A 19,427-nucleotide genomic window follows, 5' to 3' on the forward strand; every position below is an offset into this window, starting at 1 on the left:
CTCATCAGAACAGAATGATAGAGGAAGCCAAGTAAGTTTACTATAAGATATCATCTAAGTATTATACTAAAAGTAATGTGGACAATACCAGCTCATCAGAACAGAATGATAGAGGAAGCCAAGTAAGTTTACTATAAGATATCATCTAAGTATTATACTAAAAGTAATGTGGACAATACCAGCTCATCAGAACAGAATGATAGAGGAAGCCAAGTAAGTTTACTATAAGATATCATCTAAGTATTATACTAAAAGTAATGTGGACAATACCAGCTCATCAGAACAGAATGATAGAGGAAGCCAAGTAAGTTTGCTATAAGATATCATCTAAGTATTATACTAAAAGTAATGTGGACAATACCAGCTCATCAGAACAGAATGATAGAGGAAGCCAAGTAAGTTAACTATAAGATATCATCTAAGTATTATACTAAAAGTAATGTGGACAATACCAGCTCATCAGAACAGAATGATAGAGGAAGCCAAGTAAGTTTACTATAAGATATCATCTAAGTATTATACTAAAAGTAATGTGGACAATACCAGCTCATCAGAACAGAATGATAGAGGAAGCCAAGTAAGTTTACTATAAGATATCATCTAAGTATTATACTAAAAGTAATGTGGACAATACCAGCTCATCAGAACAGAATGATAGAGGAAGCCAAGTAAGTTTACTATAAGATATCATCTAAGTATTATACTAAAAGTAATGTGGACAATACCAGCTCATCAGAACAGAATGATAGAGGAAGCCAAGTAAGTTTACTATAAGATATCATCTAAGTATTATACTAAAAGTAATGTGGACAATACCAGCTCATCAGAACAGAATGATAGAGGAAGCCAAGTAAGTTTACTATAAGATATCATCTAAGTATTATACTAAAAGTAATGTGGACAATACCAGCTCATCAGAACAGAATGATAGAGGAAGCCAAGTAAGTTTACTATAAGATATCATCTAAGTATTATACTAAAAGTAATGTGGACAATACCAGCTCATCAGAACAGAATGATAGAGGAAGCCAAGTAAGTTTACTATAAGATATCATCTAAGTATTATACTAAAAGTAATGTGGACAATACCAGCTCATCAGAACAGAATGATAGAGGAAGCCAAGTAAGTTTACTATAAGATATCATCTAAGTATTATACTAAAAGTAATGTGGACAATACCAGCTCATCAGAACAGAATGATAGAGGAAGCCAAGTAAGTTAACTATAAGATATCATCTAAGTATTATACTAAAAGTAATGTGGACAATACCAGCTCATCAGAACAGAATGATAGAGGAAGCCAAGTAAGTTAACTATAAGATATCATCTAAGTATTATACTAAAAGTAATGTGGACAATACCAGCTCATCAGAACAGAATGATAGAGGAAGCCAAGTAAGTTAACTATAAGATATCATCTAAGTATTATACTAAAAGTAATGTGGACAATACCAGCTCATCAGAACAGAATGATAGAGGAAGCCAAGTAAGTTAACTATAAGATATCATCTAAGTATTATACTAAAAGTAATGTGGACAATACCAGCTCATCAGAACAGAATGATAGAGGAAGCCAAGTAAGTTAACTATAAGATATCATCTAAGTATTATACTAAAAGTAATGTGGACAATACCAGCTCATCAGAACAGAATGATAGAGGAAGCCAAGTAAGTTAACTATAAGATATCATCTAAGTATTATACTAAAAGTAATGTGGACAATACCAGCTCATCAGAACAGAATGATAGAGGGAGCCAAGTAAGTTTACTATAAGATATCATCTAAGTATTATACTAAAAGTAATGTGGACAATACCAGCTCATCAGAACAGAATGATAGAGGAAGCCAAGTAAGTTTACTATAAGATATCATCTAAGTATTATACTAAAAGTAATGTGGACAATACCAGCTCATCAGAACAGAATGATAGAGGAAGCCAAGTAAGTTTGCTATAAGATATCATCTAAGTATTATTCTAAAAGTAATGTGGACAATACCAGCTCATCAGAACAGAATGATAGAGGAAGCCAAGTAAGTTTGCTATAAGATATCATCTAAGTATTATTCTAAAAGTAATGTGGACAATACCAGCTCATCAGAACAGAATGATAGAGGAAGCCAAGTAAGTTTACTATAAGATATCATCTAAGTATTATTCTAAAAGTAATGTGGACAATACCAGCTCATCAGAACAGAATGATAGAGGAAGCCAAGTAAGTTTACTATAAGATATCATCTAAGTATTATACTAAAAGTAATGTGGACAATACCAGCTCATCAGAACAGAATGATAGAGGAAGCCAAGTAAGTTTACTATAAGATATCATCTAAGTATTATTCTAAAAGTAATGTGGACAATACCAGCTCATCAGAACAGAATGATAGAGGAAGCCAAGTAAGTTTACTATAAGATATCATCTAAGTATTATACTAAAAGTAATGTGGACAATACCAGCTCATCAGAACAGAATGATAGAGGAAGCCAAGTAAGTTTACTATAAGATATCATCTAAGTATTATACTAAAAGTAATGTGGACAATACCAGCTCATCAGAACAGAATGATAGAGGAAGCCAAGTAAGTTTACTATAAGATATCATCTAAGTATTATACTAAAAGTAATGTGGACAATACCAGCTCATCAGAACAGAATGATAGAGGAAGCCAAGTAAGTTTGCTATAAGATATCATCTAAGTATTATACTAAAAGTAATGTGGACAATACCAGCTCATCAGAACAGAATGATAGAGGAAGCCAAGTAAGTTTACTATAAGATATCATCTAAGTATTATACTAAAAGTAATGTGGACAATACCAGCTCATCAGAACAGAATGATAGAGGAAGCCAAGTAAGTTTACTATAAGATATCATCTAAGTATTATACTAAAAGTAATGTGGACAATACCAGCTCATCAGAACAGAATGATAGAGGAAGCCAAGTAAGTTTACTATAAGATATCATCTAAGTATTATACTAAAAGTAATGTGGACAATACCAGCTCATCAGAACAGAATGATAGAGGAAGCCAAGTAAGTTTGCTATAAGATATCATCTAAGTATTATACTAAAAGTAATGTGGACAATACCAGCTCATCAGAACAGAATGATAGAGGAAGCCAAGTAAGTTTGCTATAAGATATCATCTAAGTATTATTCTAAAAGTAATGTGGACAATACCAGCTCATCAGAACAGAATGATAGAGGAAGCCAAGTAAGTTTACTATAAGATATCATCTAAGTATTATTCTAAAAGTAATGTGGACAATACCAGCTCATCAGAACAGAATGATAGAGGAAGCCAAGTAAGTTTACTATAAGATATCATCTAAGTATTATACTAAAAGTAATGTGGACAATACCAGCTCATCAGAACAGAATGATAGAGGAAGCCAAGTAAGTTTACTATAAGATATCATCTAAGTATTATTCTAAAAGTAATGTGGACAATACCAGCTCATCAGAACAGAATGATAGAGGAAGCCAAGTAAGTTTACTATAAGATATCATCTAAGTATTATACTAAAAGTAATGTGGACAATACCAGCTCATCAGAACAGAATGATAGAGGAAGCCAAGTAAGTTTACTATAAGATATCATCTAAGTATTATACTAAAAGTAATGTGGACAATACCAGCTCATCAGAACAGAATGATAGAGGAAGCCAAGTAAGTTTACTATAAGATATCATCTAAGTATTATACTTAAAGTAATGTGGACAATACCAGCTCATCAGAACAGAATGATAGAGGAAGCCAAGTAAGTTTGCTATAAGATATCATCTAAGTATTATACTAAAAGTAATGTGGACAATACCAGCTCATCAGAACAGAATGATAGAGGAAGCCAAGTAAGTTTACTATAAGATATCATCTAAGTATTATACTAAAAGTAATGTGGACAATACCAGCTCATCAGAACAGAATGATAGAGGAAGCCAAGTAAGTTTACTATAAGATATCATCTAAGTATTATACTAAAAGTAATGTGGACAATACCAGCTCATCAGAACAGAATGATAGAGGAAGCCAAGTAAGTTTACTATAAGATATCATCTAAGTATTATACTAAAAGTAATGTGGACAATACCAGCTCATCAGAACAGAATGATAGAGGAAGCCAAGTAAGTTTGCTATAAGATATCATCTAAGTATTATACTAAAAGTAATGTGGACAATACCAGCTCATCAGAACAGAATGATAGAGGAAGCCAAGTAAGTTTGCTATAAGATATCATCTAAGTATTATACTAAAAGTAATGTGGACAATACCAGCTCATCAGAACAGAACGATAGAGGAAGCCAAGTAAGTTTACTATAAGATATCATCTAAGTATTATTTTAAAAGTAATGTGGACAATACCAGCTCATCAGAACAGAATGATAGAGGAAGCCAAGTAAGTTTACTATAAGATATCATCTAAGTATTATACTAAAAGTAATGTGGACAATACCAGCTCATCAGAACAGAATGATAGAGGAAGCCAAGTAAGTTTGCTATAAGATATCATCTAAGTATTATACTAAAAGTAATGTGGACAATACCAGCTCATCAGAACAGAATGATAGAGGAAGCCAAGTAAGTTTGCTATAAGATATCATCTAAGTATTATACTAAAAGTAATGTGGACAATACCAGCTCATCAGAACAGAATGATAGAGGAAGCCAAGTAAGTTTGCTATAAGATATCATCTAAGTATTATACTAAAAGTAATGTGGACAATACCAGCTCATCAGAACAGAATGATAGAGGGAGCCAAGTAAGTTTACTATAAGATATCATCTAAGTATTATACTAAAAGTAATGTGGACAATACCAGCTCATCAGAACAGAATGATAGAGGAAGCCAAGTAAGTTTACTATAAGATATCATCTAAGTATTATTCTAAAAGTAATGTGGACAATACCAGCTCATCAGAACAGAATGATAGAGGAAGCCAAGTAAGTTTACTATAAGATATCATCTAAGTATTATTCTAAAAGTAATGTGGACAATACCAGCTCATCAGAACAGAATGATAGAGGAAGCCAAGTAAGTTTACTATAAGATATCATCTAAGTATTATTCTAAAAGTAATGTGGACAATACCAGCTCATCAGAACAGAATGATAGAGGAAGCCAAGTAAGTTTGCTATAAGATATCATCTAAGTATTATACTAAAAGTAATGTGGACAATACCAGCTCATCAGAACAGAATGATAGAGGAAGCCAAGTAAGTTTACTATAAGATATCATCTAAGTATTATACTAAAAGTAATGTGGACAATACCAGCTCATCAGAACAGAATGATAGAGGAAGCCAAGTAAGTTTGCTATAAGATATCATCTAAGTATTATACTAAAAGTAATGTGCACAATACCAGCTCATCAGAACAGAATGATAGAGGAAGCCAAGTAAGTTTACTATAAGATATCATCTAAGTATTATTCTAAAAGTAATGTGGACAATACCAGCTCATCAGAACAGAATGATAGAGGAAGCCAAGTAAGTTTGCTATAAGATATCATCTAAGTATTATACTAAAAGTAATGTGGACAATACCAGCTCATCAGAACAGAATGATAGAGGAAGCCAAGTAAGTTTACTATAAGATATCATCTAAGTATTATACTAAAAGTAATGTGGACAATACCAGCTCATCAGAACAGAATGATAGAGGAAGCCAAGTAAGTTTACTATAAGATATCATCTAAGTATTATACTAAAAGTAATGTGGACAATACCAGCTCATCAGAACAGAATGATAGAGGAAGCCAAGTAAGTTTGCTATAAGATATCATCTAAGTATTATACTAAAAGTAATGTGGACAATACCAGCTCATCAGAACAGAATGATAGAGGAAGCCAAGTAAGTTTACTATAAGATATCATCTAAGTATTATACTTAAAGTAATGTGGACAATACCAGCTCATCAGAACAGAATGATAGAGGAAGCCAAGTAAGTTTACTATAAGATATCATCTAAGTATTATACTAAAAGTAATGTGGACAATACCAGCTCATCAGAACAGAATGATAGAGGAAGCCAAGTAAGTTTACTATACAATATCATCTAAGTATATTGTTTGTGATTATGTGAGTGTATTTGGAACCACTACTGGTATGCCAATGAAAGTTGGTACCCTGGTTATAATTTGGTATGCAGATTGATATTTAGAATACAGTTGTATTATCATTTAAAAGCCTCAATTCCATAGAGATTGCTTTGCTTCTTTTCTCATTATGATTCATTGACCTTAAAACTTTTGTATAGTTTACATGTTCAAGTTAGTGTTACGGTCAGTTTGAAGAGAACTACTTATGATAAGTCAATGGTATTTGGTATGCAGTTGTATCAACATTGGTATATCTTATTTCCACAGAAGTTATTTGGCCCTGTATATCCAGTCTTGATTGTTTTGCATTAATTACATCTAACCATTTTTACAAACATTTCTTATTATATTGAATTCAGTCCACGATAGGTTAATCATTTGTAAAAATTGTTAACATGTTTACGTTTTATTTTTAGGAAAGGCAAGTCATTTGTAAAGTTCGTTAACATGTTAATGAATGATACAACGTTTTTATTGGATGAAAGTTTGGACTGTTTAAAACGTATTCATGAAATTCAAGAGGCATTAGAAAATACAGAAGAATGGGAGAAACAGTCAAGGGTAAGAAAGTAGTAATATTATTTAGTAAATAGGAATTAAACAGTTACAACTTACAGTATATTGTTTAATTATTTTGTCTGAGCTAAATGTCCACCTGGTTCAAATACATGATGGAAGCCCTGACTGATTTATAATTAATTGTTGAATTATTTGTCTAATTATATGTCCAGAGAAACAGTATAGTTATTGGTAATGTCCACTTTATTAAAAAGGAAATAAACAGTTGTGACTCCCAGTATACAGACCTGCCAACTATCCCGATTTTCGCGGTATCATCCTGATTTTTACCCCTCAACCCGAATCCCGATATCGGGATCGTAAAATTAGTCAAAATCCCGATTTTTAACAAATATACCCGAAAAAAATATTAACTGATTTTGAAGTTTTTCTGATCAATTTTAAAAAATCAATCATTTTACCTGGGGACATATTATGACAAGTTAATGACCCTATGCTAATCAACAGTCACAACAGGTGTCATAATTAGTGGTTGTATGTAATCAGATTACCTAATGGGTCGTAACTGTCCTCAAAATTACTTTGGTCAAACAGCCTTTCAATTTTTATCAATTTATCATACAAGCACAATTTGCAACATTTGCCGTAGTACCACAGCAAAATCATAATTAATTGAAAGATGAGAACTGTAAAGAACTCTCAAGAAAACATCGTTTATCTTGAAATTTGTTTAATTTTTGAAACCAGACATCTATGTCTGTTGATTTAAAATCGACGCCATTTTGTATACACTTCTACAGTGTTACTGTATAAGCCTCCGCCGGTAAGAGCACCTCTGAATACAAAGAAAGATAACTCAAATTTTATCCATTTTTCATTGATAATGAAAAGACCATGAGTAAGACTAAATCAAAATCTGTCTTCACCCTTCTTACTTTAGAACATGTAGTTTTAGGTGTTTTGAGTCAAGGTTTATAAATGAGAAGGTCTTTGGAGGGGGGAAAAGGGGGGGTCTCTACTTTGAATCCTTTATTTTTAATGCCATTTTCTCTATTCCTTAATAGTTATTTTGTCAATTTTATAATTTAATAGTACAAGAGTCATGCAAATAAAAGAAATCAAGGCCTACAAGCTCATCATTAGTAGATTATTTTAGGAGTAAAAACAATGCTCACAGAAAAGTCGCTAAAATTGTAACCCTTAAAAATCTTGTCGCGCGCTAAATCCCCCATGGAGATTTTCAAAAGTAGTAGGTCTGAGTATATTGTTAAATTATTTTGTCTGAACTAAATGTCAGGCTGGCTAAAATATATGATTGAAGCCCTGACTGACATATAAATTTTTATTGTTGAATTATATGTCCAGGGTTGGTGAGATATATTATAGTTATTGGAAGTGTCCAATTTATATAAGGAGCCACAAATGGGATACTCTTTTCTGTCATCTGTGCCACACTTTAAGTTAATACACAATTAAAAAACAGATGTCAACTAAAATTTTAAACTTTCTTTTCAATTATATGAAAATCTGCAATTATTTTTTGACTGGGTGATTTTAGGGCTTACCTGTAAAATAAAAAACATTGTGCTTATATAGCAGATGAAACATGTCTTCCTTGAAAAAAATTGCATTGTTTTACACATTTATCATTGATTTAAGGTGGTACCCTACACTTTCACTAAAATTAATTTGGCTCGTTTAATTTTCATAAAATTTTGTCAAAGTATTTACTTTGACCCTTAAACAAAAATAAAAAAAAATAAAAAATTTTGAACCAACTGTTTTGTTTGAAAAATTACTCTTGAGAAGCTTAATATTCCTTTTACAACACACTGTAATTAAAACGTTTAGCTGACTTTACAGAGTTATCTCCCTGTAGTGTTAGGTACCACCTTAAGAAAAATACACATAAAACTCAGGATTTACCTTAATATTTTAAAGTCCTCTTTGTATTTGAAATAATATTCAATTGTAAGATTTAATGTAATATTGGATGGTGAACAGTGGGTCAATTATCTCTATAATGCACAGGAAAAAACTTGGAAGATGGTCACTAAGATAAGAGTTTTCATGGATTTTGTATTTTCAGGAGCAGCAGCAATCAAGACAACGACAACTAGCTATGGATGAGAAACAATGTCGATCTTACCTCACCCTGGCCACAGAAACAGTTGATATGTTCCACTATCTTACACAGAAAATTATTGGTCCTTTTCTGGATTCAGTAAGTCTTGATTAAATCTTGTCACCATATTTAATACAGGGTTTGTTAAAGATGGGTCCCACTGTTGTAAATTCTTTTAATATTAAACTTGTTTGCATGGTAAGCGATTAAGGTTCTTTTAAGGACTCATTTAGTGTACTGTTGAATTAACAAATAAAGAAATGGGAGCTCTATTTGAAATTAGACTATTGTACTAATTTCAGCATCTAGATGTCATATATTATATCCAACTGTTGCAGTGTGTGAAATTTCCCTTTGCCAAATGCGAGTAAGAATCGAATATGGCGAGTCCAAATTCACATGGGCAAGTGACTCCTCTGTAGCGACGTTGAATCAAGCCAGCAAAAAGATTGTAACTAAAACATTGTGTTTTCTGCAAAATCTATACTGTTATCCTTGAATTCTGTTTAAACAGGAATCCAGATGATACTATATCACATTTCAGATTGGTAAATGCTTGTAACCTTTCTTTCTAATTTCTATGTTGGGATGAATATTGACAAAGGTGTTAAGTTCAACCATTGTTCTAATTTAAAAATTTAGGGGACAGACTGGCAGCTATGTTAAACTTTAACCACCTTTCTAATTTCAGCATTTAGGGGACAGACTGGCAGCTATGTTAAACTTTAACCACCTTTCTAATTTCAGCATTTAGGGGACAGACTGGCAGCTATGTTAAACTTTAACCACCTTTCTAATTTCAGCATTTAGGGGACAGACTGGCAGCTATGTTAAACTTTAACCACCTTTCTAATTTCAGCATTTAGGGGACAGACTGGCAGCTATGTTAAACTTTAACCACCTTTCTAATTTCAGCATTTAGGGGACAGACTGGCAGCTATGTTAAACTTTAACCACCTTTCTAATTTCAGCATTTAGGGGACAGACTGGCAGCTATGTTAAACTTTAATCTTCAACAGCTATGTGGGTCAAAGTGTAAAAATTTAAAGGTGAAAAACCCAGAGAAATATGGTTGGGAACCTAAAAAACTGCTGGATAGTTTAACGGATATATATCTACATTTAGACTGTGATGATTTTGCTAAAACTATAGCTAATGACGAGGTAAGGAATAATTCTATTTGTTTGTTGGCACTTGGAAGGTTCAGATTAGTCGTATGTGGTTAGTACCTTTTTCTTGTAATAAAATGACATATTTATAGAGGAAGACATGCATAAAGACAAACATAACAAAGTAAATCTGATTTGAACCTGAAATGGGAAATTATAAACTTATGTAGTTTAGGGATTCACTCAGTGCCAACTGAGAATACCAACAACCAAGTATATAGTAAACACTGCTGACATAACATCTTTGGATAATTTATATAATTTCATAATGTTGAAATTTACTGAAAATTGACTAAAAAATTAAGATAATAAGTTTGTTCTACCCCTAGGCATAAAAGGTTCAGCAAGATCTGTTCTAAAATGTAATTGATTTCATATTTATCAATCATAATAGAAAGAAACAAAAGACATTTTATAATGAGTGGAACTGCTTTGGTATAGATCTTATAAATTAGTAGATAAAAGAAGATGTGATATGAGTGTCAATATAGATCTTATAAATTAGTAGATACAAGAAGATGTGATATGAGTGTCAATATAGATCTTACAAACTTGGTATATTTTGTATTTTAGAGGTCCTATAAAAAGGAATTGTTTGATGATGCAATAGTGTATATGGTATAGATCTTACAAACTTGATAAACTTGATATATTTAGTATTTTAGAGGTCCTATAAAAAGGAATTGTTTGATGATGCAATAGGTAGAATGTTATTCTGTATTTTAGAGGTCCTATAAACAGGAATTGTTTGATGATGCAATAGGTAGAATGTTATTCTGTATTTTAGAGGTCCTATAAAAAACAATTGTTTGATGATGCAATAGGTAGAATGTTATTCTGTATTTTAGAGGTCCTATAAAAAGGAATTGTTTGATGATGCAATAGGTAGAATGTTATTCTGTATTTTAGAGGTCCTATAAAAAGGAATTGTTTGTTGATGCAATAGGTAGAATGTTATTCTGTATTTTAGAGGTCCTATAAAAAGGAATTGTTTGATGATGCAATAGGTAGAATGAGACGAGCCAGGATTAAGACAGAACAAGAGATTGATAAATTCCGTAAACTACAAGATAAAGTGGAAGAATTAGTCAGGGATAAAAACTTAGCAGAAACAGACTATGGGGAAATTCCTGAAGAATTCAAAGGTAATATTTTGTTAGTTACATCTACTTTGGACATCAGTACTTTGGACATCAAGGCCTGATAGATGTACAAGGCCTGATAGATGTAGTGTGTTTCTATACACATTATTTTTGCATTTCCCAGTCTGTTACTGTTTCCTGCATCATGAGAAGTTGTGGTTTTAAGTTGTTTATCATGAATTAATCATTGCTGCAACATTTAACTTAGTTTACATGGCTTACAAAACAAACAAATAAAACAAATCTTTTCATCACGGGTTAAAATTTTAAAAATATATGGCTAATTAGGTTTAAGATATTTCAAGTTATATAGATATACATTCAGTTTTGTTAGTTACAATTTTGTTACATACATATATCAGATAAATATAAATACTTTCAGATCCTTTAATGGACACCTTACTAGATGACCCTGTGATATTACCTAGTGGAACAGTTATGGAAAAGTCCATTATAATGAGGCATTTATTAAACTCACAGACCGACCCATTCAATAGACAGCCCCTCACTGAGGATGAATTAAAACCAGGTATGAAAACATAAATTACCCTTGACATTTAGAATAGATCATTCCATCCAAATGGATTATAACCTGTATGTTAACATTACAGACTTTTAATTCACACTACTGAAAAGTTTAATAAGATCAAGTTTCAAAAAGGCCAAATCAAGTTAGAAGTTGAAGAGCATTAAGGTCCAAAAATTACAGCTTAGGTAATCTATTCCTGAGGTATAAAATATTTATTGGAAGAACTGAATTTGTAATATAGTATTTGTAATATGGGGACGAAGTCCCCAATAACAGTAGAAAATTCAATAGAATAAAAAATTCGGGAAAATTTCCTGAATTTTTCATTGTACTAATGAACTCAAAATCGTTCAATTTTTTTTATGTCATGTTTTGAAATCCCGGACCTGCGCAGAAATCTACAATGTACTTCCTTTTTCTGGTCTCTTTTGTATGAATCTTTGAGTAAAATATATATAAATAGGAAGGAACGCAATACCAATTTTATTTTTAATAATTTCTTGATATGAAAAAACGTTACCTGATGAAAGCGTTTGATTACATTGCATATGACGTCATAACTTAAATAACGTCACAACTAAAATCCCTAACAACAGAACCAACATTGGAAACGTTACGGTATATCCGTTTCTTTTTTTAACAAATATTTTTCAAAGTTACTAAAAAATATTTCATTCAGACTTCGTCCCCATTTACAGGTTATGCCTGCCTCATATTATAGTAGAGAAAATCTAATATCTTAAGTGAACCTTAAATAACAGTTATATATATGTTTGTTTATAGCTACAGATCTCAAGAAGAAAATTCAACAATGGAAGATTGAGAAAAGGAAGCGTTAGAATGAGTGGAATGTTTGTAATGGATGAATCGTCATGGATGAATCGTCATGGATGTTTGTCAGAAAAACTTTTGTCCATGTATCTGTGAAATATATGGACTATCTCAAAGATTATACTTTAGTCATAATTTACAGCTGTATGGAGCATCTCAAAGATGATTCTTGACTAAAATAATTCATTTATTTTGTGACTGTGGATCAATTGTATGACAGGTCAATTTTCTCTGATTTGTGAAAACAATGAGTATTTAAAACCATAATAGTGTAGCTGCAGGCTTAAGCTGGAGTTACTTTTTATCTTAAGAAGTCAAAATATTTATCTTGGTAGCATTTATTTTACTGGAAAAAAGATTTCATTTCGCATATGAATTGTCATAATGAAAAAATATTTCAAAATTGTTAATCGGAATCTAATTATTTCTGATATGATTGTCTTAATATTAAGTGTAAGAAAAATATACAACAGTGTGTAAGGGGCTACAGAAACAGTGAATGTTAATAGAACAATAGATTTTGGATCGTTTATGTAATTCCGTTATTTGAAGATCAGATTGATAATGTTTTAAATGATCCTTAACATGTAGATGTTATTTATTGAAGAGAACATTGGAGCTATAAAATAGCTATTGTTTGTATTAATCTCTTAGTTTGTTCACCTTTCTTTGACTCATAATTACATTATGGGTGTCATTGTACAATCTGGTTTACAGTTGTTAAGCTATATTTAATTAATAAGATATGAATCATTTAAAAGATTTTTGTGTGCAATTAAGAAATAAACATGCTTTTCCATGGATTAGGGCATTTGTAGATTTCCTAGCGAAAAGTATGAAGCCTTTGAAGTAAACAATTTCAAAACCTATTTCCTCTTGTTCAATTAACCTGGCAACACTGAGGTTGTGAGTTCAAACCATGATCATGGCTAAATGTGATAGAGAGGTCTTGATTGACTAAGAGCCAGTGAGTTAAATATAAATACCTATATTTTTCATTAAAACATCCGTTTAAAAGATGAGAATTCCTCATTTAAGAATGTACTTATAAAATGTACAAATAATTATGTCTTGGATTATTGACATTGGGCATACAACAGTTGTGATGTCATGCTCTGTTCTCATACAGGACGAGAATAGGAAGGGAATCCAATACTGAATTGTTCTCAATTTATAAAGAGTGATATTTATAAATATCTCTTGGACTACTTATTCTCATTTGAGACCAAGAAGGGCCTGCATTTTCCAATAAGAAAATCTTAAGAGCACAATAATTATAGATAAGAATTACATTATGATCATTCTATTTTGCTGTTTTGTGATACAAACTTAAAGGAGTGTTTATAAAGGCATTTTAATGTATATGAATGAATGTGGAATAGATTTGTGTGAATATGTGTGTTAATATGCTCAGTTTTGGTTTCCTTTTTCTTTATTGCATAGAAATTGTAAAAGTTTGATACTATATATATACATCTGGTCAATATGTTGGTGTTATTAAAATAAAATATACAGGAGTGAAAGAAAATAAGGATAACTATTCTGCCATTGTTTGTACATTATAACATTAACCAGTGCACACAATCACTTGTTGATCAAGTGGTATACATAGTGGCATACATAGTGGCATTGGTGGCATTAAAGTCCAATACTACAAGCTAGGAGAAATCATTTTTTCACTGAATCTACTGGCAAACTTTAACAATTTCGTTTTGATCAAACAAAAAATATGGCACAAAAGTATATTTTGAATTAGATTGCCCAATTTAAAAGCTATCCTTTGAATTAAGAGAACGACATACATTGAAAGTCTTTTGGGATTGATAGAAATATTTACATATGATCTTCATTGAATGTTTGGCGGTTTTAGATATAATATATTTGTTCTCAATCAAACCTGAAAAAAATATATTTTCACCATCACTTAAATTGCTTGTTTTAAGTCTCAACCAGAAATGACAGGAATGGTGCATAGACTGTCATCTTTAAGCAATAAAGTAATGAAAGCAAAAATGGTTCTCCCGTAATAATTTACAGAATTTCAAGTCTCTTTAATTAGATGTGTACACATCTTTGTGATTTACTTCATTATATGAATTAAAACTATGTACCAGCAACAGTGATGTATGACCTAATAAAATATTACAGTTTCTTCGAATTCAATTATTTCTACCTTTTATCCCATGTTTTTGTGTTATCTTCAGTTTGCTTTATTAACTGCCATGTGAAAACAGGATGGAAGCTTGACATATTGATCTAAAAAGTCAAATAACAAAATCAAAAATACAGAACTGGTACAAAAAAATTCAGAATGAAAAGTCCTTTAACAAATGGAAAAATCTAAAGCTCAAACATATCAAACGAATGAATATCAACTGTGATAATTCTGACTTGATGCAGGCATTTTCTTATGCAGAAATTGGTATAACAAACCTGGTATTATAGTTCGCTTAACATCTCATTTGTATGACAATCAAATAATAATGCAATATATTGACAACGAAAAGCATCTTTCATAACGATTAAATCAAAATTATACATTAGGACTACAATGGCACAATAGATAAACCTGTAAAATCCATGTTTGATATCTATGATTAATTTTGGCTTGTACATATCATGAAAGTCAATAGATAAAGGCAATAGTAGTAAACCGCTTTTCAAAAGGCAAAAATCCATTTAGAGAAAAAAAAATCTAGGTTACAAAACTAAAACCGAGGGAACCACTTTAAATATTAGAACAAAACAACAGAAATACTGAAGTGCGACAATGCAACAAACATAGACACAAACTATTAAATAACAACTGTCATATTTCTGACCTTGTACAGGACATTTTAAAGAAAAAATGGTGGGTTGAAACTGGTTTAGTGGCTAGCCAAACCGCACGCTATATTGCAATGTTAAATATACCGATAAAATGACAACATTAAATGACATGAATACAGTAAAAATAAATGCTCAGGACAGAAAAATTCATAAATAATATAATAGTACATATCGACATGTTACGTAACTACAGAATAACAAAGAATACCTAAAATTAGTTTAGGACAATACACAAAAACCGAATAATAAAATTACAAGAATATAAACATAGAGTTTTGGCAATGGCTACAGTTAAAAGGAAATGTAACAATTATAAAAATATTATTGTGACATTGGAGACTAATTGCCGGAATACAGGGTTGGTTAAGGATCTGATTAATTACGAATGTAACAATAATAACTGAGTCTACAGTTACATTGCGTTATTGTTGCATTAATGCACTTCAATGTACTCTAGATCAATTAAACTTAAACCTCCTATAGTTGTGTTGCCTAATTTATTTTCGCCAATAAGAATGAATTACTACCACAAAGTATCGGTACTATGAAAATGAAAACAACGATTCGGCCAGTTTCAACATGTTGGCAAATGTTAACATTAATTGCTTTCATAATTGACTTATATTTTTATGTTTGTGTAGCAACATCCCAGCGGCACCAGCATATGGAGTATATGTGTCTCAACTAATACGTTACTCTAGAGCTAGCTCAAATTACGTTGATTTTGTTGAACGAGGAATACTGCTTTCTCAAAAGTTGCTAATACAGGGCTATGAATCAATCAAATTAAGATCATCACTCAAGAAACTTACGGTCGCCATCATGAGCTGATTAGCCATTATGACAAAAATGTGTCCGAAATCATAGCTGATATTCTTCCTCAGTCATAATAACAGTCCATCATTACCGAACTGAACAAAGAAATAACACGACCGGTGCAGGAAATGCTTACCCTCCTGGAGCACCTGATTGCACTCCAGGTTTTTAGTGGAGTTCGTGTTGTTTCTTATTTATTTTTTATAACTGTTGATGTAAATGTCCTTTAGTTTTATGAGTCTTTGTTTACTCCTTGGTTTTGATTGTTATTGTCTTATTGTTTTTTTTAGCTATGCTAAATTTGATATAGAAATGAGAAGTGAACATAAAATCAGTAACGCACGGTAATGTCCTGTGACCTTGATGTCCGTTTTCTTTGATTTTCTGTCCTACATTCATGAAATTATATTACAACCTTACATAATTATGCTTCCAACATAAAAATTGGGACGAAAATATAAACATGGCATCAAGGTTTTTTATATACAAATCCTTTAACGCAAGAGTAAAAAATAATTGTTTCAGTTGAAGCATGACAGACATTGAAAGTTTCTTTAACTTGAAAACAAGTATAGAACAGAATGGAACCGTAGCCAGTGCCAATATTTTTTTTAGTTATTGTGTTATTAATTTTTATCTTACTATTTCTGTTTGAGCAATGAGCACACACGTCACACATGCATATCTTCTTTTTCATATGCTACAAGAAGCTTCAAAGTACATTATCATGGTTATAAAAAAGAAAATGTGGTATGATTGCTATAGAGATAACTCTCCACAAGGGAACTAATGACACAGAAATTAACAACTGTAGGTCACCGTCTGACCTTCATCAATGAGCAAAACCTTTACCGCAATCTATATATATATCAGCTTCAAAAGACCCCGAAATGACAAATGTTCAGGTAAAACGATTCAAACGAGAAAACTAACGGCCTAATTTATTAAAAATGAACGAAAAACAAATATGTAACACACAAACAAACGACAACCACCGTTAGTTTGACTTGTTTCTTTTGGTTTGAAGCTTTTAACTGACTGAATCAGATCTGACCATAACGGGTGATGCATCTATATCTGTAGTTAACTTGATGCAATGAATCTGAAGATACTCATATACCATGTTTACATTGGTATCACAACCATAAACCGCTTTGTATCGCGAAACTGATGCTATAGATGGGCAAAATGTTAAGTCGAACATCTTGATGATTGTTCTTTATACGAAATTTTGTGAAGATTTAGTATCCAGTAAAATCATGGTAAATTTTCTTTGTTTTCTTTGATGTTGATATCGTAAAAGAGGGACGAAAGATACTAAGAGGGACCATCAAACTCATAAATCTAAAGCAAACTGACAACACCATGGCTATAAATGAAAAAGACAAACAGACAAACAATAGTAAACATGACACAACATAGAAAACTAAAGAATAAACACCACGAACCCCACCAAAAACTAGGGGTGATCTCAGGTGATCCGGAAGGGTAAGCAGATCCTGCTCCAGGTGTGGCAACCGTCGTGTTGCTTATGTAAGATAGGAGCTATGACAGATTTGTCATTGTGTAAAATTACATCCTTTGAAAATAATGATGTTAACTGTTTTGATCTGAGCGTCACTTGTGAGTCTTATGATAACGCGCGTCTGGCGTATTAAATTATATGCCTGCTACCTGCGATAACTGTTTACACCACAGCATGGGCCGATACCACAGCTGGTGGACGTTTCGTGCCCGAGGGTACCACCAGCCCAGTGGTCAGCACTTCGGTGTTGACATGAATACCAATTATAGTCATTTTTAAAAATTTACTACTTGCAAAAGTATGAATTATTCGAAATACTAAGGATTTTCTTATCCCAGGCATAGATTACCTCAGCCGTATTTGGCACAATTTTTTTGAAATTTTGGGTCCTCAATGATTTACGACTTTTTACTTGTTTTTGCTCTCTAACTATTTTGATCTGAACGTCACTGATGAGTCTTACTAAGAATAAACGCGCGTCTTGCGTATTAAATTACAAGTCTGGTACCTTTGATAACTTTTTTTCAAGAATAGTAGGATTACCAGTTGTGCTGTTTATTCCAATGTATGTCGTTAGACATTGAAAACAGTGGTTGTTACACACGAATACAAAATTGTTAGAGGCTTTATCTGCTGGAACAACCACATATTTGTCATGCGAAGAAGATAATGCATCCACATTTTCTTGAATAGGTTAGAAACCCTTGTGCTCATATTACATAGTAGTTTGTTAATGCGATTCTGAATGCATGATCGAATAGCTTTGGTCCATTCAGACAAAGTGTCTAGTTCTGGTTCGTCCAATTCGCACTTTATTCATTTTCTAGCATATATGATATATGTCCTTATTAGTTTGTATGAATAAGAAGTTTTCCTTCTTTTTTAACTGGATCTTACTTTATAAGATATGATACCGAAACTTGTTTTCTCAAATCGTGGTTGTTGTCTCATTTAATTTATAAATGTAATCCATTTTTCGACTTATTTTTCCTCTCATTGACCACAGGAGTCTTAAGTTTTCTTTTGTTGTGATTTTTGTACTTTATTTGTCCCTTTCTCTTTTTATGTTTTAGCCATGACGTTGTCCGTTTATTTCCGCTTTATAAGTTTGACTGTCCCTCTGCATCTGTATCTTTTGCCCTTCTTATACAACACATTATTTTTTCTTTCCGTATATATTTTTATTTGTAGTCACCAGTGTCATATGCAGACATTCTCCTTATCAAAATCATTCACCCCGAAAGTTCAAGTCGCTTTGAATTATATACTAAAATCATGTAACAATTTGTTTAAAGTAAAATAACAAAATCAAAAATAAGGATTTAGAGGTAACGTAGCCTGCATTTTTTTATAACGATTATGTTTCATATTTGCAAGGTTTAAGAAATTATAAATCGAATGATTATGAGGTATCTACTTGAAAATAGATTTATTACGATTTTGAGACTTAACTTTGTCGCTCCATGTCTAGATCGCATCAAACTAATGAATCCTTGCACCCTTGTAAGAGGCATATCAACAACTCATAGTTAATAGTCAATTTTATCAAAAAATGACATTATATTATGTCTTAGATTTAACAAAAATAATTAATTACCCATTAAAAAAGATCTAGATTGATGGGTTGCAAACAATAAGTAAAAGTTATCATTTTACTGTTTAACCATTTTAAGGATAATGTTAGTAATATCAGACAACAATTGTTACTGGTTACAGATATTCAATTTCGTTTGTCAATACTTCATCTACAACGGATGTTGCATTGTGCAAAACCATTAACAATCAATCACAGCAATCAAATGTGTTTCATAGCCTATATTTTAAATAATGAACTTTGGT

At 31.7% G+C, this 19,427-nt stretch overlaps 1 protein-coding gene across 5 annotated transcripts; it reads left to right on the top strand.

Moving 5' to 3' along the window:
• The first annotated feature begins 4,315 nt into the window (after nt 1-4,315).
• LOC134684251 (ubiquitin conjugation factor E4 B-like) lies at nt 4,316-14,572 on the top strand. 5 transcript variants are annotated; one of them, XM_063543510.1, is made up of 7 exons: nt 4,316-4,399; nt 6,520-6,664; nt 8,712-8,846; nt 9,719-9,910; nt 10,887-11,061; nt 11,441-11,587; nt 12,371-14,572. In XM_063543510.1, the coding sequence occupies exons 1-7, from the start codon at nt 4,353-4,355 to the stop codon at nt 12,424-12,426; spliced, it is 897 nt and encodes a 298-aa protein (XP_063399580.1). In that variant the 5' UTR covers nt 4,316-4,352; the 3' UTR covers nt 12,427-14,572. The 5 variants fall into 5 exon arrangements, with proteins under 5 accessions (XP_063399580.1, XP_063399581.1, XP_063399579.1 ...); XM_063543511.1 differs by lacking the exon at nt 4,316-4,399 and adding an exon at nt 5,408-5,491; XM_063543509.1 differs by lacking the exon at nt 4,316-4,399 and adding an exon at nt 5,757-5,855.
• Nucleotides 14,573-19,427: the final 4,855 nt, after the last annotated feature.

Source organism: Mytilus trossulus, chromosome 9, assembly GCF_036588685.1.
Source record: "Mytilus trossulus isolate FHL-02 chromosome 9, PNRI_Mtr1.1.1.hap1, whole genome shotgun sequence".
In the NCBI taxonomy this organism is placed as follows: domain Eukaryota; kingdom Metazoa; phylum Mollusca; class Bivalvia; order Mytilida; family Mytilidae; genus Mytilus; species Mytilus trossulus.